The sequence below is a fragment of the Mytilus galloprovincialis genome, chromosome 7 (assembly GCF_965363235.1).
Source record: "Mytilus galloprovincialis chromosome 7, xbMytGall1.hap1.1, whole genome shotgun sequence".
Taxonomy (NCBI): domain Eukaryota; kingdom Metazoa; phylum Mollusca; class Bivalvia; order Mytilida; family Mytilidae; genus Mytilus; species Mytilus galloprovincialis.
The window spans coordinates 6,277,823-6,298,918 of record NC_134844.1 but is presented as its reverse complement, the minus strand read 5'-3'; the positions used below and the strand labels follow the sequence as shown (position 1 = coordinate 6,298,918).

At 33.6% G+C, this 21,096-nt stretch overlaps 1 protein-coding gene across 1 annotated transcript; it reads left to right on the top strand.

Moving 5' to 3' along the window:
- Positions 1–14,304: 14,304 nt before the first annotated feature.
- Positions 14,305–17,143, top strand: LOC143084105 (peroxidase-like protein). The gene is made up of 3 exons (XM_076260511.1): positions 14,305–14,839; positions 15,799–15,971; positions 17,037–17,143. Exons 1-3 carry the CDS (start codon positions 14,334–14,336, stop codon positions 17,141–17,143), a joined length of 786 nt encoding a protein of 261 aa, XP_076116626.1. The 5' UTR covers positions 14,305–14,333.
- The last annotated feature ends 3,953 nt before the right edge of the window (positions 17,144–21,096 follow it).

Below are 21,096 nucleotides of genomic sequence, written 5' to 3'. Positions count from 1 at the left end.
TGTTTAATCCCCATTCACCTTCAAGTTTCGAGACAAGTGTTTCTTTGATCCAATAAACCGCATTACCCTCATAAGAAATATACACATCGTAAGTGTACTTCCTTTTGATTTTTTGTTCAACTACACGATTTATTATTCCCTGGAGGGTAAATATGATTTTCCATCGTTTATTATACATCACCAGTAGTATGGCTATAATGAATCCAGTTGACAGTAACGTTGTTGCTACTGTAAGCCACAATGAACTTTCACAATGAGCAAAGAGATCGGATAAAGAGTTGTGTGCATCCAATGTATTGCTGTTACTTCCGTTAGGTAGCACACAGTTATACGAGCGTCTATCTAACTTTACATTTGTTGTCTGCAACCATCTTATCAAGTCAATATTATTACACGAACATTCAAATGCATTTCCTGCTAAGAACAGTGACATTAAATGCATGGTTTGCATCTGATCAAGCCAATTCCTTATTTCTAAATTGATTCCTGTTAAAAGATTATTGCGAACATCAAGTGTTTTAATTTTTAAATGATTTATCAACTGTATCGGAATACTTTGCAGTAAATTTTTTGATACATGTAATCGAGATAGATTTTTCATTGAGTCTAACAAATTGTCCGAGAAGTACCAAATGTTATTTTCCGATATATCAAGGGTTTCCACTGAATTCAAATTTCTGAAAAGGTCTTTCGGATGCGCTTGTATGCCCTCATTTAAATTGCGTTTTTTTCCAGACAACTGTCTTCAGATTGTTGACAGGAAATCTACCAAATTCCTGCCAGATGAATGAATAGTCGCCTCCACTATCAATAAGTGTTTCCAAATTTGGGGGATGATTCTGAGAATCTGATTCGAAAAGCGTCATCCCAGACGATATTGAATATGAAAAGTCAATATACCTCAAACTACTATTAATAGGAATAATATTTATAATGTGTAAATCGTTTGCCATCACGTAACTCGCATCAAATTTTTCTACAGATTTAGAAAAATAAAAAATATAATCGGAAGGATTATCGAAACCTGTAGAAACGGTGTTTTCCTTAGACACGGGATAGCTTACAACGTTATAGAAAATATCCCAGGTCTTCAAACGACTAGCTTGCCGGGTAAAGTTGTTTAGATATTGCAGCTGTATTTTATTAGATATTATGGTAAATCTATTCGCCCTTACCGACAGATGTTGTATACATTCAGGATAACGAAATGTAAATAAAGATCCAGGTTCATAATCAACAATACCATTTTGTGACAAATCTAAGTTTTCAACACAAATAGTTTGTAAATACTTTGTCATCTCTGTTGTTAAAATCAAAGAATAAGGAAAATCTTTGTTGTCAATAACAACGTCGCTCACGTGATGAAAATTTATAGTTGACATGTGTTTATTAGTGTATGGATTAAGCAATAACAATGCCTGCTTTAAATGCATAAATGTGTCAGAAAAATCGACCACCTTCAGCTCTTGAAACGGCAAAAGAGTGCCTGTATCAACACGTACAAAATTCAATCTACAATTTTGCATTATAAGTGTTTCAACACTAGACGAGAAAAACTTGAATGTCTCATTGGTTAGGCTTACAACATAACACGACTGGAATTCTATCCTTTGAAGCCTTTGTAATTGTTTAAAACCTTGTCCAAACTTTGGTTTTGGCATTAAGTCAATCGATAAGTTTGTCAATTGATGTAAAACACCCAATGCCTGGTCTGGATACGTAAATATGGTGGAAAAGTTAGTCGGCTGATCCATGTTGCTCATGATGTTTAAAATATTTAATTTCCTTAAAGGCACAAACAGTTTTTTTGTATACACATCAGAAAGATCAAGACAATTATCAGCCATTTCCAACGATTGGAGATTTCCTAATTCCTTAAATGACAAGTTTGATATATGACTAATATTGTTTGAATTCAGATTAAGTTCCAATAAGTTTTCGTAATTGACCAATGCATCATTTGTAATACCTGTTATGTCGTTCCTACTAAGATCCAGTGCAGTAATGTTTCGCGGTAAATTTTGAGGAACATGTACTAGTCCCATGTTACTACAGTTTGCCGTTATTATTGTATTTTTCTCTTTTATCTTGCAATTAGACGAACATAAAACTGGTAAAAGATAGTAAATACATGAATAAATGAACAACATTCTATCATGAACCTCCATCGTATGATTGTGTTAAGAATATATGAAAGTGTTTACTGAAAGACAAATTCTTTCCTCAATTTGTCACAAAAAAGAAATTATAGGAATTCTTTGTCACGAGTTAACACTGTATTCTAGATCGGTATCATATATTTTTGTACTTGGGTATAATAAGCCGAGTGAATCAGTAAGAAATCACCTTCAAAACTGCATAAATTGTTCATTGAACCTTCCTTGTTCGAATATCTTTCGTTCACACTATATTACAGTGTCGTTTAACATTTATTGAAGCATATCGGGTTTTAACTTTTATTTGCAGTTTTTATGACACGATACATATTACGTTTTTGGTTATTCATTATGTAACACTATCTGAAGATATTGACCACAAATTGTTACTAAATTGATATTTGATATAGTTCGTAACACATGTAATTAATAGTTATCCCACAAGGACGCGGTGTGTCAGTGTAAGATCACCCCGATGGCCGGAGGCCAGAGGGTGATCTAACACTGACACACCAAGTGCGAATGGGATAACTATTTTACATCCCAGCTGTTTTAGATTAGACGGAAAACCATTTACAATTCATAAAATCTAGTTTAGAATGCCACACAACCATATTACTATATGATGTATACCCTTAATGACCCTCAAACACGATGAGTAGATATCAAATAATGTCAACTCGCCCCACTTGCTAATCGGCCCACACTGTATCGCCACTTTATAAAAAAAATCGCCCACTCTTGTTTACCGACTCGCCCCACTTTTGAAAAAGTGTAAAATCAAATTGAACAATCAGTCTGAAAACTCACTTATTCATGTTATTAACGAAAAAGGTTTAAACCCCACTGAATAAAGGTTTGACAACTCGCCCCACTTATAAAAAGATCTTGCTTCCTTTAAGTATGTCAAATTACTATTAATTCGTATCCAGTCGTCCTGGTGTAGTGGTATGTGTCGTGGCTTGATATGCTAAAGGTCTTGAGTTCGAATCCCAGCATATACACTGGATTTTTTCTACGTGAATTTTGATAGATAGTCTTTTCCGTATAATTGATTATAAGTTTTATAGTTGATTTGACATTCCCGCCAAAATGTTACAGAACAAAGGAAAGCATGCATAACAAAGAAACTCAAACTGGGGTGATCCGTCTCAGATCACCCCTGTTAGAACAAAGGAGCTGGGATGTAACATACATGATCATTCATTAATCATCATTCTGTGATGGAAGAAATCCTTGTATATTTTGATAATAAATGAACTTCTATTTGTGACGTTTTAACCTATTGTTTCTATTGGTTTTGTTCACGCTGTTTTGTTCACGCATCATTATGAATTTTATTAGAAATGTGACAGTTGTTATCCATTCGTTTGATGTGTTTTATCATTTGAATTTGCCATTTGATTAGGGACTTTCCATTTTGAATTTTACTCGGGGTTCAGTAATTTTGAAATCTTACTTTTAATTTTCTTAGGTTTATCATTTTTGTTTATGAAAATTCAACCCGGAAATATGTGTTTAATTTTAAAGCGTGTTAAAATGCCACTTTCAGTGATAATACACCCACGTCATGAAATTGCAGTGATTCCGAATACATTGATGACCCACAGTTCCAATGTTATAACAGGAGTCCTTGACATAGTTCGTGACCAAGATTTGAAAGTATTCCTCAGTAAAGGACCTATATGTCGTCCCCCGTCAATTATTGAATGGAATGAACGTCGTAAGATGATCCACGACTCACTTCGTACTTACTGCTCAATTGAATAAAACGAGAAAGAAATCCTAATTAGACTGTATGTTTTAATTCAGAAATGAACATAATTGATGAAGTATTCAATATTTTAAAGAACGATTTACTCTTAACAACAACCATATTAACCCTTTTTTTCGTACTATACATAAGTTTAATGAATTCGCCAAGGATTTTTCTGTTCCGGCTCATAAGGCTGCTTATAATATAATTATTGTTTGACGTAAATTTTACATTTAGGTTCTGCAAAAGGAAATCACCAATTCACCAACTATCAAACTGACTCCATTTTCGGAAAATGACATCTGTAACAAACAAAACCTGTTAGCTACAAGCAGAAACAAATGGACAATGACAGATCTAACTATGTACCGGCTCCCAATAGCTGCTAGTAAACAATTAAGTCCGTGTACACATATTATCGCGAACAATGTAGATGTGTTGCTTAAATATTTTCACAGTTTTGTTCACAAAGACAGTGCTCACTCCGAAGGGAATCATAGGACATAGAGAAGTCTGTTATCATGGTAGATGAATCGGAAGTATTCGGAGAGGACCACCGAGCTACTAGGCGTGAAAAAAAAGAAGATTTCAGCAGATATATTTCCTGATCAGAGTCAGGAGCAACTTTAACTAACCAACGCCAACAATGTATTCATGCAAGTCTAAAATGTGTAAAAAAGAAAATCACAAAAAAAAAAAAAAATTAACTCAGATAAGGAAGGGTGAGTATCACCCTTTGCATATTTTGACACTATTTTATTTATTATGTCTGTTTAGTTCACGCATCATTGTAAATATATGGAAATTTGATGAGACTGTCATCAAAGTGAGAGGTTTAGCGCTTTAAAACCAGGTTTAATCCACCATTTTCTACATTTGAAAACGCCTGTACCAAGTCCGGAATATGACAGTTCTTGTCCATTCGTTTTTGATGTGTTTTGTCATTTGATTTTGCCATGTGATTATGGACTTTCCGATTGGATTATCCTCTGAGTTCAGTATTTTTGTGATTTTACATTTTGCTGTACAGAAATTTCAAGTGTCCTGAGACAAAATCGATCTTGGGACCTTCAGCAATGTAGCCATCGGTCTTTTCGTGTGCCAATAAAGACAATGTATGTGTGTTCCTCTTTTCAAATTGTCTATTGATTTGTGTAAAATATGTATTTTTTTATTATTCTGTTTAACTCAATATAGTACATAGTAATTTCTATAAAAATGTGATAAAATATGTTTAACAACTGGGATCACTTTCATTAGGTACTAATCTTAAGGGATTATAAATGTTAAACATGTTTTATTCAAATATGGTTAAGAAACATTGGTTGTATTGTTAAGGTTGAGTTTTTTTTTATGGTATAGAAACATGGGTTGAATTGTAAATGTGTTTCTTGTAACTTTCTAGTGTAGGTGTGGGGATTTGAACTATTCATTTTACCTTGGATGTAAAGTAAATTTGCTTTTTGACATATTTATACTTTTCTAAGAATATAATCGGTAAGTATTCTTCTAAATTTATGATATAACTATTATGATTGGAAATTCATTGTTTTGGTTTGAAAATGCTACATGTGTAAATGATTATTTTTATTTGTCTTTCTTTATTCAGCTGATTCCGTTCCTCAAGGGAAGTAACAGATTCATCGGATATTGCCGATTGTCCGAGTCTCCCCGATGAGGGAGTCTTTGGTAGACGAAACCAGTTTTTGGCGAACAAAATGTTTAAGCTTGTTTTACACCCTAAGGCGTGTTTCAGCTAACTAGCTCGTTTCTCATTATCAAATAAAACACATATTGAATCTTATTTTAGCTGACAGATAAACATTAGGTGTAAACAGTGGTCACATAAAATCCGTAAAGAATCCAACAAGATGGTTGAGAGCGTAAAGTGTCTGTCTGTACTGTTTCTTCTACTGTTATGTCACCATGGAAATAACCAATCAATAGTAAACACACTTGTAAATGAAGCGGTCACATCAGCAGCAAATAACATTCCGGACACAACCAATCAAAGGGTACCACGTAAGTTAAGCATATTTTACAATTTATATTATAATTAAATTGTTTATGTAATAATTGACGGATTAAATCAATGATTAATAAAATTGAGAATAGAAATTGGGAATGTGTCAAACAACAGCCGAAGGCCACCAATGGGTCTTCAATACTGCGAGAAACTCCCGCACCTGGAGGCGTACTTAAGCTGGCCCCTAAACAAAAATTAGTACTAGTTCAGTGATAATGGTTGCCATACTAAACTCCGAAATATACACACTTAACTAAAATTTAAAATTATATAAGACTTAAAAAGGCCAGAGGTACCTGACTTGGGACAGGCGCAACCATTCGTAGCATAGAGAATGGGCACGGGGAAAGAGTATCATAAAAACTACCAAATACCACCAATTTGTCTTCAATACAGCAAGAAAACCCACTCCGGGAGGTGGGATTCAACTGAACAATATTTTATACTAGTTCAGCAAAATGGACACCACACTAAATTCAGAAACATGCAAATCTACCAAACTTAACTGTCAGTTTATCTTTTCTTCATGTTTAATATACCATGAGTGTGAAAATACAGAGAAATTTTACCCCCTAACTTCCTTCAATTTTACTAACTAATAACATGTGGTACACAAAGATAACAATATGCATACATGTTCCGTGTCCGTAAGTAGTGGTCTACTCTTGATTTCCGTTTTCTGTGAGAACCATGTTTACAGAACTTTTGTTTATTTATGTATGATCAGTATAATCCTTACAAAAACAAAGGAAACACCTAAGAAGTAATTGTATCAATAAAAGACAAACAACATTCATCAAAATAATAAACAGATAACTATTTTTTAAGCAAACCGTTGCCCGATTAAATTGACTGATCCGGTAGTGCAACATTTTCTGTTTAAATAAAATAACACCCAATATTTACTTTTTCTTCTTTAAAACTAACTCTCAAGTCCTTCTCAGTGAATGATCATCAAAGATTCATACAACACTTTTAGAAATCCTCAGTCATATAATGGTTTTATTGTAAAACAAATGTAAGCATAGCAATGTTACTGCCAGTATTTCATTGAGCACAACACTAAAAATTCCCTAACAAACAAGTCATTAAGATTGGGTGACTAGCTTCACAATGTATACACTAGTTGTACTTATTTGTAAACCTACTACTGTAATTAACTTTCTTCTCTTAGAAATAGGAAGAAGGGGACCACAACCGGCAAAATCATCAATAGATTTGTTAAACTTGTTCAGTTCATCTCAAAATCAACAACAACTACGAAGGTCATCCAGGGTGGTGCTTATTACCGAAAAAGCTGTCTCCTCAGTGGATCAACGGTAATTGTAACCTGGTTTTAAATTACTCATGCCATATCGGAGGTTTTTCTTTTAAAAAGTTATCAAAGGTACCAGGATTATAATTTATTACGCCAGACATAAGACTCATCAGTGACGCTCAATCTAAATGGTTATAAAGTCAAACAAATACAAAGTTTAAAACTCCAAATTCGATATGAATACACATTACAGTCAAACCTAATTTTCAAAAAAAATTATGACAGTACAAAAAATCACAAACACCAAACTCCGCCAGTGAAGGGACGCAATATTAGATAAAACAATCGTAATAACACCCGCTACATGTACATTCTGTATGTGCCTGTCGCAAAGTAATGAGTCATTTCAGGGTTTTTTTTGTTAGCTGCTATTTATTTTAATTCCTTTTCTTGTTTTGTTTAAGAACGGAGCGGGCCATTGGTTTTCTTTACATATTGTTACTACGGATTTTTTTAAAGCTAATGCACAATATGATTTTACTGGTTTGTAGCGAGTAAGGTTACCAACAGTTTTTAACATCAGCGTCCATAGCTGTTACATTGCTAATCAATCATGCACGCATTTATGAGATTAAAAAATTGTTAAAATCATACATATCAAAACTTATTACCAATGAAACATCAGTGAATGTCCAAAGGGCGATTCTACAAGCATTTATATGTCATTGTTTGACCTTCAATAATTAGAAAAGTCATCTACGAAAAGGTAGAAATTGTAGGAAAAATGGGAAACAAATCCAACGAAAAACTAACGTTCTTAATTCGACAATTTAATAAAAATGAGGATGGACACGGGAAGAGTATCAAAGAGACATAGCCCGACCAAGGAGCAGATTTACTGTTAGCCTACACAATTAAATTAGGTTTACTGTATACTATGATAGAAAGTTAATAGTATATTTTTTAAATGGTTTGCCATCGAAGACATCGAACATCCCTATAGAAATGTTTACATGATATAGTAAAATTGGTTTGTTAATATTGTAGTTTACGGACAATGCGGGCACCTGCAGTACAACCGACAGCTATTTATGATCTTGTGGAAAAAGCGGTCGAGTCGTTTTGTGATCAGCGCGAACAAATTTCCTGTGATAAAGACGCCCCCTATCGGACTATAGACGGTACATGTAATAACCTGCAGAACAAACTTACGGGTGCAGCTTTTACTCCACAATCCAGATTTTTGGAACCAACGTATGGGGACCGTAAGTTGATGTTAAATTTGAATAAAATTAGTTCTTTGCTTTAATTTCTTTCAACTATATTCTCTTTTCCCTGTTGCTAAAAATATTGAACTGTCTGAAGAAAGAAGAGAGAAGGGGTTGTTGGGTTTTTTAAAAGACAGTAACTTTAATGAATTGAAAACCATTTAATCGGCAATTGAATATTTCATATTCGACAATCCTTTAATCTTCGTCGATTTTTTCAAGGAGTTAATATGTTAGTCGGATACTATCAATGATCCGAAATTAAAATCCGATTTCTGCAGAACTGAGAAAAAAACCAAATTAAACCATTGGCAGTATGTCTGACTTGGAACAAGCTCATGTACACGGTTGAACTTTTATAATGGTCAGTATCAGTAAGAATTTCCCTTTTAAGCACTATCTTCAGATAAATAAAATGTAAAAAATACATCGTAGTCTTTGGTTTAAACCAACATTTCAAACCTCTGGTGATTTTATTTGTATTCAGATACTTAGTATTCACTGCCAAATGTTCATCCGGGTATTAACGTATATTTACAGCGAATAATTTGGGTTCTGTTCCACGCATAAAAGGGAAGAATGGAGAAGATTTAAAAAGTCCCCGAGTGATCTCTAATGCTGTGTTGAAAAGTGAACAATCCGCACCTGAAAGCAACAGATTTACAGTGGCCTTGACACACTTCGGACAGTTTGTTGACCATGATATTGTAGCAACGCCGATATTTTCAGGTTTCCATTATTTAAGATACATTTTTATGAAAATTCTGCATTAGAAAATACGCAAACTATACGTTTAAACCAATTTACAATATTAATGCAAATGTTCTGTTTCACTGTACTTTTTTTCGTATACATTAAAGAATTATCATCATCTTACGTGTTTTAAATGCATATTCTACATGCAACAGATACTAATTGATTATGATGATTTACACTATTCTCTGATATTTTTGTGAAATGATTTAATTTATGTCAAGCCTATTGATATAAAGGAAAAAATCACTGTCTCTTTTATTCTTTTTATTTGTATGTATATTTTGAGATTTGTTTTATGAGATTTCTAACTGAAACGGTACCCATTTGTAATACCTACCATCAGCATTGACTGTTGTAAATACGTGTTTTTAAATATGAATTAGAGTAGTTTATTCGTCATAAGAGAACACAAATGATTATTCCGGCTTTGATTTAGAGCTTTGATGATGTATCTGAACATCAAGCTGACAGAGCAAGTGATCCTTCTATTAATTTTATTTTGTTTTAGAGCCAGATGGTACAAGTATTTCTTGTTGTAACGGAAACGAACCAGTTAACAGGTACTGTATATCATTAATTTCTCCATGAATTTGAACAAAAACATTCAATGGACAAAAAAATGAAAAATTATTCAACCCAGTTATTTTTTTATTCACATTGTTTTAAAGACAGAAAATATCAAATCGATCAAATAATGTTATTAGATAATTTTGTAAGATATTTATGATATAAGATATCATTAGGTACGTAGAATATCATTAAGTACCTAACATATCATTAAGTACCGAAAATATCATTAAGAACTAAAATATCATCAAGTACCTAAAATATCATTAAGTACCGAAAATATCATTAAGTACCGAAAATATCATTAAGAACTAAAATATCATCAAGTACCTAAAATATCATTAAGTACGTAATACCGCAGTCCCACTAGGCCACGATCGCACTACGATCTGTGAAAAAAAATACAAATTTTGATGATCGTAGTACGATCGTGTAGATCGTAATAAGGTCGTATCACGGTCGTGGTGAGGTCTTTAAGATCACGATGAGCGTGGCCAACTTTGAACATGTTCAAAACAATCGTGGTGCGGTCGTAGCGAAATCAGGTCGTAGTAGAAGCGTAGTTAGAGCAAACTAAAGTCGTAGAAAGATCGGAAAGGTCGCTGTACCATCGTAGTGAGAGCGTAGCGAACGCGTGATTCTATTCGAAGAGACTGCGCTGCGATCTCACAGCGACGTTATAACGACCTCACTACGACCATCACGTTCCCACCGCGACCCAACTACGCTTCCACTACGACTATACCACGTTTAGACCACACTGTTAAAGACCATAGTACGATTCTAGCACGCTCTTGTCGTCCTCATCACGCTCTTCTTACGACCTGACTACGTTCATACTACGACCATCATTCTCATTGTCATTTTAACATAAAATATATTAAATCTCTCCAGGTTTTGTTTTTCTGTATGTAATTAGGACTTCCTGTCCATTTTCTCTAACGGCTCAATCATGCTTCTCGTTTTTATATAGATTAGACCGTTGATTTTTCCGTTTGAATGGTTTTACACTAGTAATTTTAGGGCCCTTTATAGCTTGCTGCTCGGTGGGAGCCAAGGCTCCGTGTTGGAGGGCGTACCTTGGCCTATAATGGTTTACTTTTACAAATTGTTACTTGGATTGAGAGTTGTCTCATTGGCACCCTTACCACATATTCCTATATCTATTGACACATCTGTGTCATTTCTGGTATCGTTCACTAAAATATCGTCATTTGAGCTTTATGGACCAGCAAAAGGTTGTAATTTAGGTTGGATTGGTCGGTCCGACATCTCTGCTTGATCAGAATTCGTTACTATCAGAGCTCCCTCTGCCTCTACATCAACCCCTACCCCTACACTTACGTGTTCTAGTAGATTTTGGTGGTAACACTGTTTTGTTTCCGCGAAATCTACGTATTAATCAGAAATAGAAGGAATGGAACTGTATTGATATTGAACACGATGTTGACGTTATTGCTGAGAACGTAGTAAAATCGCGGTATGAGCGTAGTATAGTCGTGGTAAGAACGTGCTTTAATCGTAGTAGAAGCGTGGTAAGATCGTGTTGCAATTGATAACTCGTGGTATGATCGTAGTGAGACGTGATGAGCATAGAAAGATCTTGATAAGCGTAGTGAGGTCGCAGAATAAGCGCAATGAGAACGTGGTATAATCGTAGAGGGATCGTTGTAGAAGAGTTATGAGGACGTAGTAGCAACGTGAAAGCAACTAAAATTTACTTGTTCATGCCGTTCATATGCGTCCTCACCACGATCTGAATTTATTTTAGATCGCGTTGAGCGTGGTGCGATCGCGGTCTGTGGGACTTGGGCTTAAGTACTTCATGGAACTTTCGATCATGAACCATAAATCTGTCAAAATTTAAAGAACCGAACTTTGAGTGGTTTGATTGTTTCGCGTTATTTTTTATTTATTTATATGTTTAATTATTTAGAAAGAAAGTTATTTTGGTGGATAATTCAATACAATTTTATATTAAAAATTGATATGTGATTGGAGAGGATATAGCATTATGTTTTGTTTTAAATTTCAGGGATGAATGTTTTTCATTTTCTACACCAAAAGATGAGTTTAAGTTCACGTGCATGCATTTTGTTCGTTCACTGCCTGCCTCGTCACCTGGATGCTCCCCTGGTATGTACAAATTACAACTGGTATCACTTCATCGAGTTCTTTGTTAGTCGATCAATCTTTTCGTAGAAGATTGTTCGCGTTGATTGTCTTAAACAAGTTTGTTCACCTCGATGTCTTGATGATGTGTTCTTGCCTTATTGGTCTCGGAGACCTCAGTGATAGTTCACGCATCGGTTGGCTCGAAGTTGTGCACTTAAAGGTGGTGAGGAAGAAGGAAACAAAGCCAACTCAGAGACTCTAGTTAGATCAACACTGGAATTATATTGCTGTATCAGGTTATAATTGTTCTAGATGAGGATGCAATACTAGTCACCAGACTCAAAAAGCAATTGATTAATCAAGTTGTGTTACATGTACATATCATACGTTTCATTTAGAAAATGTTAAAGTTTTTTTCAGCACGAGCTTATAGATTTTTTGTATCAAATTTTAATGATCATTTTAGTTTTAGCTTTTTTCTAAAATTGATATAAACAGAGTATTACAAAGACTAATTGTTTCGTCTAAGCATGGACAACTTAAATTTCACTAGACAGTTTGCATAGACAGTGTCGAAATATAAACGCTTTGCAAGGGTAAACTTCCATTTTCTAATTCTGTTTTGCGTTCGTTTAAATTTTATATTTCCAATGTTAGGAATGTGTTTAGTTTCAGACTTTGGAGTTGTTGCCAGAACAGACGTTTGTAGGGAACTTGTATTACCCCAGAAGCTAAGATTTACACCATAATGTTGTGTGCTTATTAACTGAATAACATATGTTAATAAAAAAAAATCGATCAATAAACCAAAATTCTATTGTAATAGAAACGAAGAGAAATACAAGAATCCAAATTTACAAGAAAGATGTGAACATTATAATTATTAAACAAATTAACATTTATTTTGTTAGGCCCGAGAAATCAAATGAACGTCATTACATCATATCTAGATTTATCCAGTGTGTATGGTAGCAGTAAAGAGAGATTGGACCAGCTAAGGAAACACGAAAATGGTATAAATCCTTTTATATTTTGTTTCTGAAAGTTTTAATTCCATGTCTTCTTTTTTAGCAATTCATTTTGCCACTTTAAACAAACGTACACCAACAACACTTATTTTCGTAAACAAACTTGGCCATTATGCTTTGTTCACTTTTCAACATATCAAATATTTCGTGAAAATCAGCCTGACAAATGCAATGTTGGTTTCCTCTATCAGAATAAAGAAATAAGTCATACACATTTGCATTTCTTATTCTAGGTTTATACTAATGTTAATATATTTACTCAAACAAGTAGCAACACAACTGTTCATTACAGGTGAGCTAGCAGTTGGAGATAATGATTTACTTCCAAACACGCCACCTGGTGCACCTGAAGAGTGTAAACGGAAGTGTTTCATTGCTGGTATACATAAAGTTTATTTAAGGTGTTATCCAACTTCAAGTTATTTTACTTTGGTTGAAGTTAAGACTGGAATCCGGGTATGAAATGCATACACAGCTGTCATGGCGTTGTCAGTTTATTTTCGATTTATGAGTTTGACTGTCCCTTTAGTATTGTTCGTCCCTCTTTTGTAGAATACATGTCAAAGACGCAGAACATCAAACATCAGTTACGTGTCTATTGCTCTAAATCTTTAATCATAACATTTTAATTCTATAGTTATTCAATTTTTATTTCTCTAAGGTCTATACTGCTATACCGCTATACTCTTAAGTTTGTTAAAATGAAAGATCTTCTCGTAAAAAGGGGCTTTTTATCTACAGAAGTGGAAATTGTAAAAAAAAATTCCAGTTATAGCATACGAAGAATTACACTGACTATTTAGTCATCAAGGTGCAAGATTTTATGACCGACATTATTCAGAGAGCGAATAAATTTCCGTACATGCTGATTTGACATGCAGAATCCGGTCGAATGTGACTGTGTACTGATTAACCCTATACAGCTCAAGCAGACGCATATTTTCTACGTCAACGGTACTCCAAAAACGTTGTTAAAAATCACCTTTAAAACACTGAAAAAAGCCTACTTTTATGTTTGCTAGACGCTTGTTTGTTGACATGACTCAGTAATGCTAAAAAAATGGCAATATAAAATATGCAGATTAATGAATAAAACAAAACTTTAGACGGACTTTTTTTTATAAATTCAGAATCATAACATACACTGTGGATCTATTCTATTTATTCTTGAAACATTACTAATTTTAGGTGACAAAAGACATTCTGAGGTACCATTGCTTGCGATGTTTCACATCATATTTGTAAGGGAGCATAACAGAATAGCAATGGAACTGTCAGATTTGAATTCTGAGTGGAATGATGAGAAGCTGTTTCAAGAGACTAGAAAAATTCTGACAGGGGTCTATCAGCACATCGTCTTTAATGAATTTGTAACTGCCCTGGTTGGACCAAAATATGCTAATATGATTAGCCTAACCAGTAGTTCTAAAGGTCATCAAACTTTTTATTCTCCTTATCTGGATGGATCCTCCCGCAATGAGTTTGGTGCCACCGCCTTTCGATATGGACATTCGCAAGTAGGAAACCACGTGGGTGCATCAGGTGATGATTTCAAGGAACTTCGAAGGTCTTTAATGCAGAATGAATCCTTTGATGTAAAAACAATCCGTGATCCCGAAAATAAATTTGGCGTCAAGCGTATGGGTCGCTGGATGTCTGCGACACTAGGGGACAAAACAGATCGATTTATTTCAGACCAAATGCGTAATCATTTATTTGAAGTTCAACCGGGGGAAGCATTTGACCTTGGTGCACTCAATACGCAACGTGGACGCGATCATGGGATAGCTGGATACAATGAATATAGAGAATACTGCGGTTTGTATCGTGCAAAACATTTTGGTAATGCATATGGTGGACTGGTTGATCATGACAAATCTACTGCACGTGCTTTATCGGAAGTATACAGGTATATTAGATATATTTTGCATAACAATACAATAAAATTTACTTAAGAATTGAATGCTTCTTTTTGTAAATTTATTGGGGTGTAAAAGCGTTGACCGAAGTACATTTTGAATGAAGCACGGAAGCGCTTCATTCTAAAAATGTGCGCATGGTCAACGCTTTTACAACCCTATAAAGTTACAAAAAGAAGCATTCAATACTTATAATTACATTTTTTAGCTATGATCATGAAAACACGAATTTTATATATTTTTTTATTTAATTCACCTGTGCACTTTATTATTGGAACACGTGTTATCATGAATGAAAAGTTGTATTGAGCAATGCAACTGCTTACAGAATAACACGTGATGTGCAGTTAGCCAATCAGAATAAAGTATTATAATGAAACATACATCTAATGTAATTATTTTAGCTTGTTACCACATTTTCTCATGGAATAGAAGTTCTTATATATAATACAAAAAATTCCAAATTGAAGGAATGTACATAATAGTTTCACATGAACCATGTAGAAGAAAATATGAAATATACAGAATCAATAGATCAAATATGATGTTGTACATAAATCGTTGATTTGGTTATCATATCCTTATGCCTTTCTTTCCCTTTAAACCAGTCATTACATTGTTCACCTATGGCGCCATATTTTTTTTAATTTGATTGTTATAGTCTTCCGAGTTAGAAATTATCAAAAATAAATTTGTACAATTCAGTCAGCTTGCTATGATAACTTTTAATGTAATTATACTGTTAGAAGCTAATAAAAAGTTGGAAACTATGCTCATTAGAGCGAATTTTCGTTTTTAAGCACAATATTTGTGAACATATTGCCAATGTACGTGCGAGGTATAGTTTGGATATATTCTATATGTTCAATACCATTAGTCTCATACATTACAACACAGAAGACTGATAACCTTTATAAACATTTATAACCGATTTCTATATATTTTGTAGTCATCCTGATGATATTGATTTATTTGTTGGAGGAATATCAGAAAAACCTGCATCGGGAGAATCTATCCTAGGACCAACATTCAGATGTCTTATAGCTCTTCAGTTCCTCAATTATAAACACGGTGACAGATTCTTTTACGAAAATAACTTCCCAGCGACAGGGTTTACACTAGGTGAGATAATGACCATGAGTTGTCTCAAATACCATTCTCTCATTTGATTTAGTTGCAAAATTGGTTGTGGATATTTGAACTTATTCACGTGTTAAGATCACCGGTTAACTTCTTACCCCTCCGGAGCACATGAGATCACCCCTAGTTGTTGGTGGGGTTAGTTTTCTATGTTGTGTCATGTGTACTTTTGTTTGTCTGTTTTTATTTTTTTATTTTTAGCCATGGCGTTGTCGGTTTATAATAGATTTCTGAGTTTTTACTTTCGTCCCTCTTTTCTGCTGTCTCTCTTATTTGTCTGTTATAAACATTCAGAACGTCATTTATTGAAAGAAAAAAAAACTTCTAAGAACCCAAAAATTGAAATATAAGTTATTTTTAACATCCACTTAATATTTAACTTTGGGTATCTAGTAGTTGTCTCATTGGCAATCGTACCACATCTCCCATATGTTTCTACATCAATGGTCTTTCAAACTCGGAGGTATTTTTTTTACCACAGTACATCTCAAGACTGTCGACCATCGATGAAATCGTAATTTAGAAACACCCTGTCCTTTGAAATACTAATCGATAATATTTATGAATAGCATAGGATAATGAGTTCCACAAAAAGTACACACGGTAAAACTCCAATCGGATGAGTTCAGTTTGTAGACTGAAAGGGGTTGTAACCAAAAATTCATTACTTCTGTGCTGACATGAATTATCATTGATATGGTCATATTTATAAATCAACTGTTTACAAAACATTTTTGAAAAACTAAGGCTTTTCTACATAAGGAGTAGATTACCTTAGCTGTATTTGGCAAAACTTAATCCTGGTATCTATGACGAGTTTATATTCAAAACGTTATTAAGTTTTCTGTGTTATGTTTTTAAATCTAGATGGTTTTTTTTCTTTTGGTCAGTATCAGTTTTACCATGGCATTGTTAGTTCTTGACCACATTTTTAATTATTGGTATCTTTTGTCTCTTTTCATGTACTTTTGTGACATTCTATATATTTGGAACATCAAGATGAGGAAGAAACATGATAGATTATTAAATTGATGTCTTTTATTTAAGATCAATTGAATGAGATAAAACGACAGACTTTTGCGGGAATTTATTGTCGGACATTAAGCCTGGAGTATATACAACCAAATATATTCATTAATCCAGATAGCCAGTAAGTATATTTAGTCAGATAACGATTTATAACGATATATATTGTGAGAGATAAAGTAGTCTACAATATGACAAATCTTTATACTCTCGAAACCATATGAATTATTTTCTCCCTCTGAAAAAAAAAATAATTATTTTTTCCCAGTGATGTCGTAAAAATGTTTTATATATTCCTTTATAAGTATGGGTCACATGAAGAACAAATCAACGAGTCATAACGAAACGACAGGAATTAGTGGGCAAAAATAAGTCTTCTGCAAGATATGTTTGTATCGGTGGTTTCATTTGGTAGTAGCTCTTTAAAGAACTGTTTAAATTATAAAACATATATTTGTTTATTTTATTACGGACATTTTATCGTATCTAAATATTAATAAACACATCTGTTTTAACATGTGAATACAGTGAGTGTTTTAACGAATTTGAAATTATAAGAACATTTTATAATTTCAGAAAACCTCCGGTCAAAAGAATACGTTGTGACGAATTGCCAAGGTTAAATCTTGATTACTGGAAGACTTCAAAATCTATATAAAAAAATATATAAAAAAATTATAAGATTGAAAAAAGACTTTTGTTGATATTTTAAAAAAATTAAATATCAATCAGTCTTGTGTATCTAAAATAGCTAAGCAAAGTTTGTTTGAAAATTGAGTTGATATAACCCTACAGCATATACCAAATTCATCTTTTATTTCTAATTTTTCAATTAACCACTTACACATGTACAACCATACGTGTATTTTTTAGGTCGATTTCTATACGACGCAGTTCATATGATTAATTTTTAAGGATATTGAAATGGTTACAATCGGAACATATCCGTGAACTCATTTTAGCAGCAACACTTCATATGCAAGCTAAGGGATATCAACAAGTACATGCGAACTAAACATAAACAAGAGTGCACACGCTGAAATGTATCGCCTTCTATACTAATCATTGATATTATGTTGATAGTCCTAAGTATAAAGCTAAGCTTTATTACAACTGTCACAAAAACTTTACATTAACAAAGATAACTAAACAAAGACCAATGAACCTTGAAAATGAGGTCAAGGTCAGATGAACCATGCAAGGCAGACATGTACATCTAACAATGCTTCTATATACAACATATATAGTTTACCTATTACTTATAGTTTAAGAAAAATAGACCAAAACACAAAAAACTTAACACTGTGCAATGAACCGTGAAAATGAGGTCATGGTCAAATAAAACCTGCGCAACTGACATAAAGATCATAAAATATTTCCATACACCAAATATAGTGACATGTACACCTTACAATCATTCCATACAACAAATATAGTAGACCTATTGAATATAGTATGAGAAAAACAGACCAAAACACAAAAATTTAACTATAACCACTGAACCATGAAAATGAGTTCAAGGTCAGATGACACCTGCCAGTTGGACATGTACACCTTACAGTCCTTCCATACACCGAATATACTAGCCCTATTGCTTATAGTATCTGAGATATGGACTTGACCACCAAAACTTAACCTTGTTCACTGATTCATGATATGAGGTCGAGGTCAAGTGAAAACTGTCTGACAGACATGAGGACCTTGAAAGGTACGCACATATCAAATATAGTTATCTTATTACTTATAATAAGAGAGAATTCAACATTACAAAAAATCTGAACCTTTTTTCAAGTGGTCACGGAACCATGAAAATGAGGTCAAGGATATTGGACATGTGACTGACGGAAACTTCGTAACATGAGGCATCTATATACAAAGTATGAAGCATCCAGGTCTTCTACCTTCTAAAATATAAAGCTTTTAAGAAGTTAGCTAACGCCGCCGCCGCCGCCGCAGCCGGATCACTATCCCTATGTCGAGCTTTCTGCAACAAAAGTTGCAGGCTCGACAAAAATGTAATTACAAAAAACTGAATCTAAAGGTACATTCAAAATGGGTAAATATGTTAAAACTGACAAAATCAAACACTTAGCTATAGAATATATATATAGAATTGCGCTACTGGAATGTTGCTTTAATTAAATGAGATGGTTTCAATTGAACAGCTAAAATATGCTCTTTTGTCGTACAGATGGGTTCTCAAATTACCCTAATTGTAAACAGTTAAAGGTACCAGGATTATGATTTAGTACGCCAGACGCACGTTTTGTTTACACAAGACTCATCAGTGACGCTCATATCAAAATATTTATAAAGCCAAACAAGTACAAATTTTCTAGATCTACATCGAGATATATGGCTGCATTAACGTTCGTTGTGACAGATTTGCTTCAGCTTTTAATCATTAATCCTGATAGACTTTGTATAAACTCTGCTTCTTATGAACAAAGAAACAATTCGACAGGATGAGGAGCACACATCATATTGTCTATATGAATCCCGATTCTCTGTTAAATATCTGTACTCCAAACGTAAATGGTATTTTCATTTCCCTAGTCAGGAACCTCTTATACGGTTCTCGTTCTATCGTATTAGTTACTTGTTAAGACTAAGTACCATTGCCTCATCGTAGTTGTGCCGTATGTAATTGTAATTGTAATAAGTTTATTGCAAATCAGCATATAATACAATGCTATAGCATGAACAAAATATATAATATAGTAAGCGAGATAATATAAATGAAAACAGAAAGCAAAATAATAACAAAAACAACATATTCAACAAATAATACCATATATAATCTACTTTATCAGTTGTGACCGTAGTTTCCAGTTTTCATTTAACAAACAACAAAGTTTTAATACCAACGTTCTTGAACATGTTTGAATAGATGACAAACATTTTGACATATTAGGCCAAGAACAATAATATTTAGGCAAAAATCTTGACAGTGTTTTCACTATTTCACGTGAACAAAATTCCTGTGATTTTCACGTGGACAAAATTCATGTGATTTTCACGTGAAATTCGCGTGAGTTTCACATGATATTTACGTGAAACTCACATAAACTGATTTCACGTGAGTTTCACGTATCAGCTCGTTTGAGGTGAAATTCACGTGAGATTCACATGAATTTAAATTCATGTGAAATTGATGTTAATGAAATTTGCTTGTGTACAGCCATTTACTGATAGTCAGTCGTAACAAAATCTAAACCAATTAGACGGCAGAGAATAAAAGTATGAAATGCAAAAGTCGAAAGCAGGTTTAGTAACCTATCAACACCCTCCGTCAAAAAGAAAACTTTCGCTAAAGTTTTGAAAGGGATTTTACTATTAAGTCAATAAGGTTGAGTTGTAGAGATTGTAAATTTTACATCTGCCATGGAATCATTTCCTGTTTGTCGATCTTTTGAAACAAACTCTTCAAACTTTTCTTGAAGTGAATAGTTTTCATATTTGGTCAGAAACGATCAGTTTTTAACCCATATACATGGTAACTCAGTCAATTGCAAGCATCGAGACAGGTCCAGAACAAAATTTAGATTTGTTTATATGTAAAACGATGAAATGATATATTCTTATTAAGTATGTTAATTACAGTAATTGGAAGTATGATAAAGAGCTTCTATCTTCTATTATTAGTTGGTGCATATACGGGAATGACAAGGTAGTCGAAGACGAGTTATAAAGCAAAATTAAACATTAAGCTCTTAAATGATATTTAATTATTTTTCAACAAATCAAAATGTTAAATTGAGAATTTTGATTTTGCATACATAAATGCATCTTTAAATCAGTTTATTTGAGGTCTGGAGCTGGCATGTCAGTTAACTGCTAGTAGTCTTGTTATTTATGTATTTTATGTATTTTATTGTATTTTATGTATTTTATTGTTATTTTATTTATTTTCTTTTGTTACATCTTCTGACATCGGACTCGGACTTCTCTTGAACTGAATTTTAATGTGCGTATTGTTATGCGTTTACTTTTCTACATTGGCTAGAGGTATAGGGGTAGGATTGAAATCTCATAAACATGTTTTCCCGCCAATTTTGCGCCTGTCCCAAGTCAGGAGCCT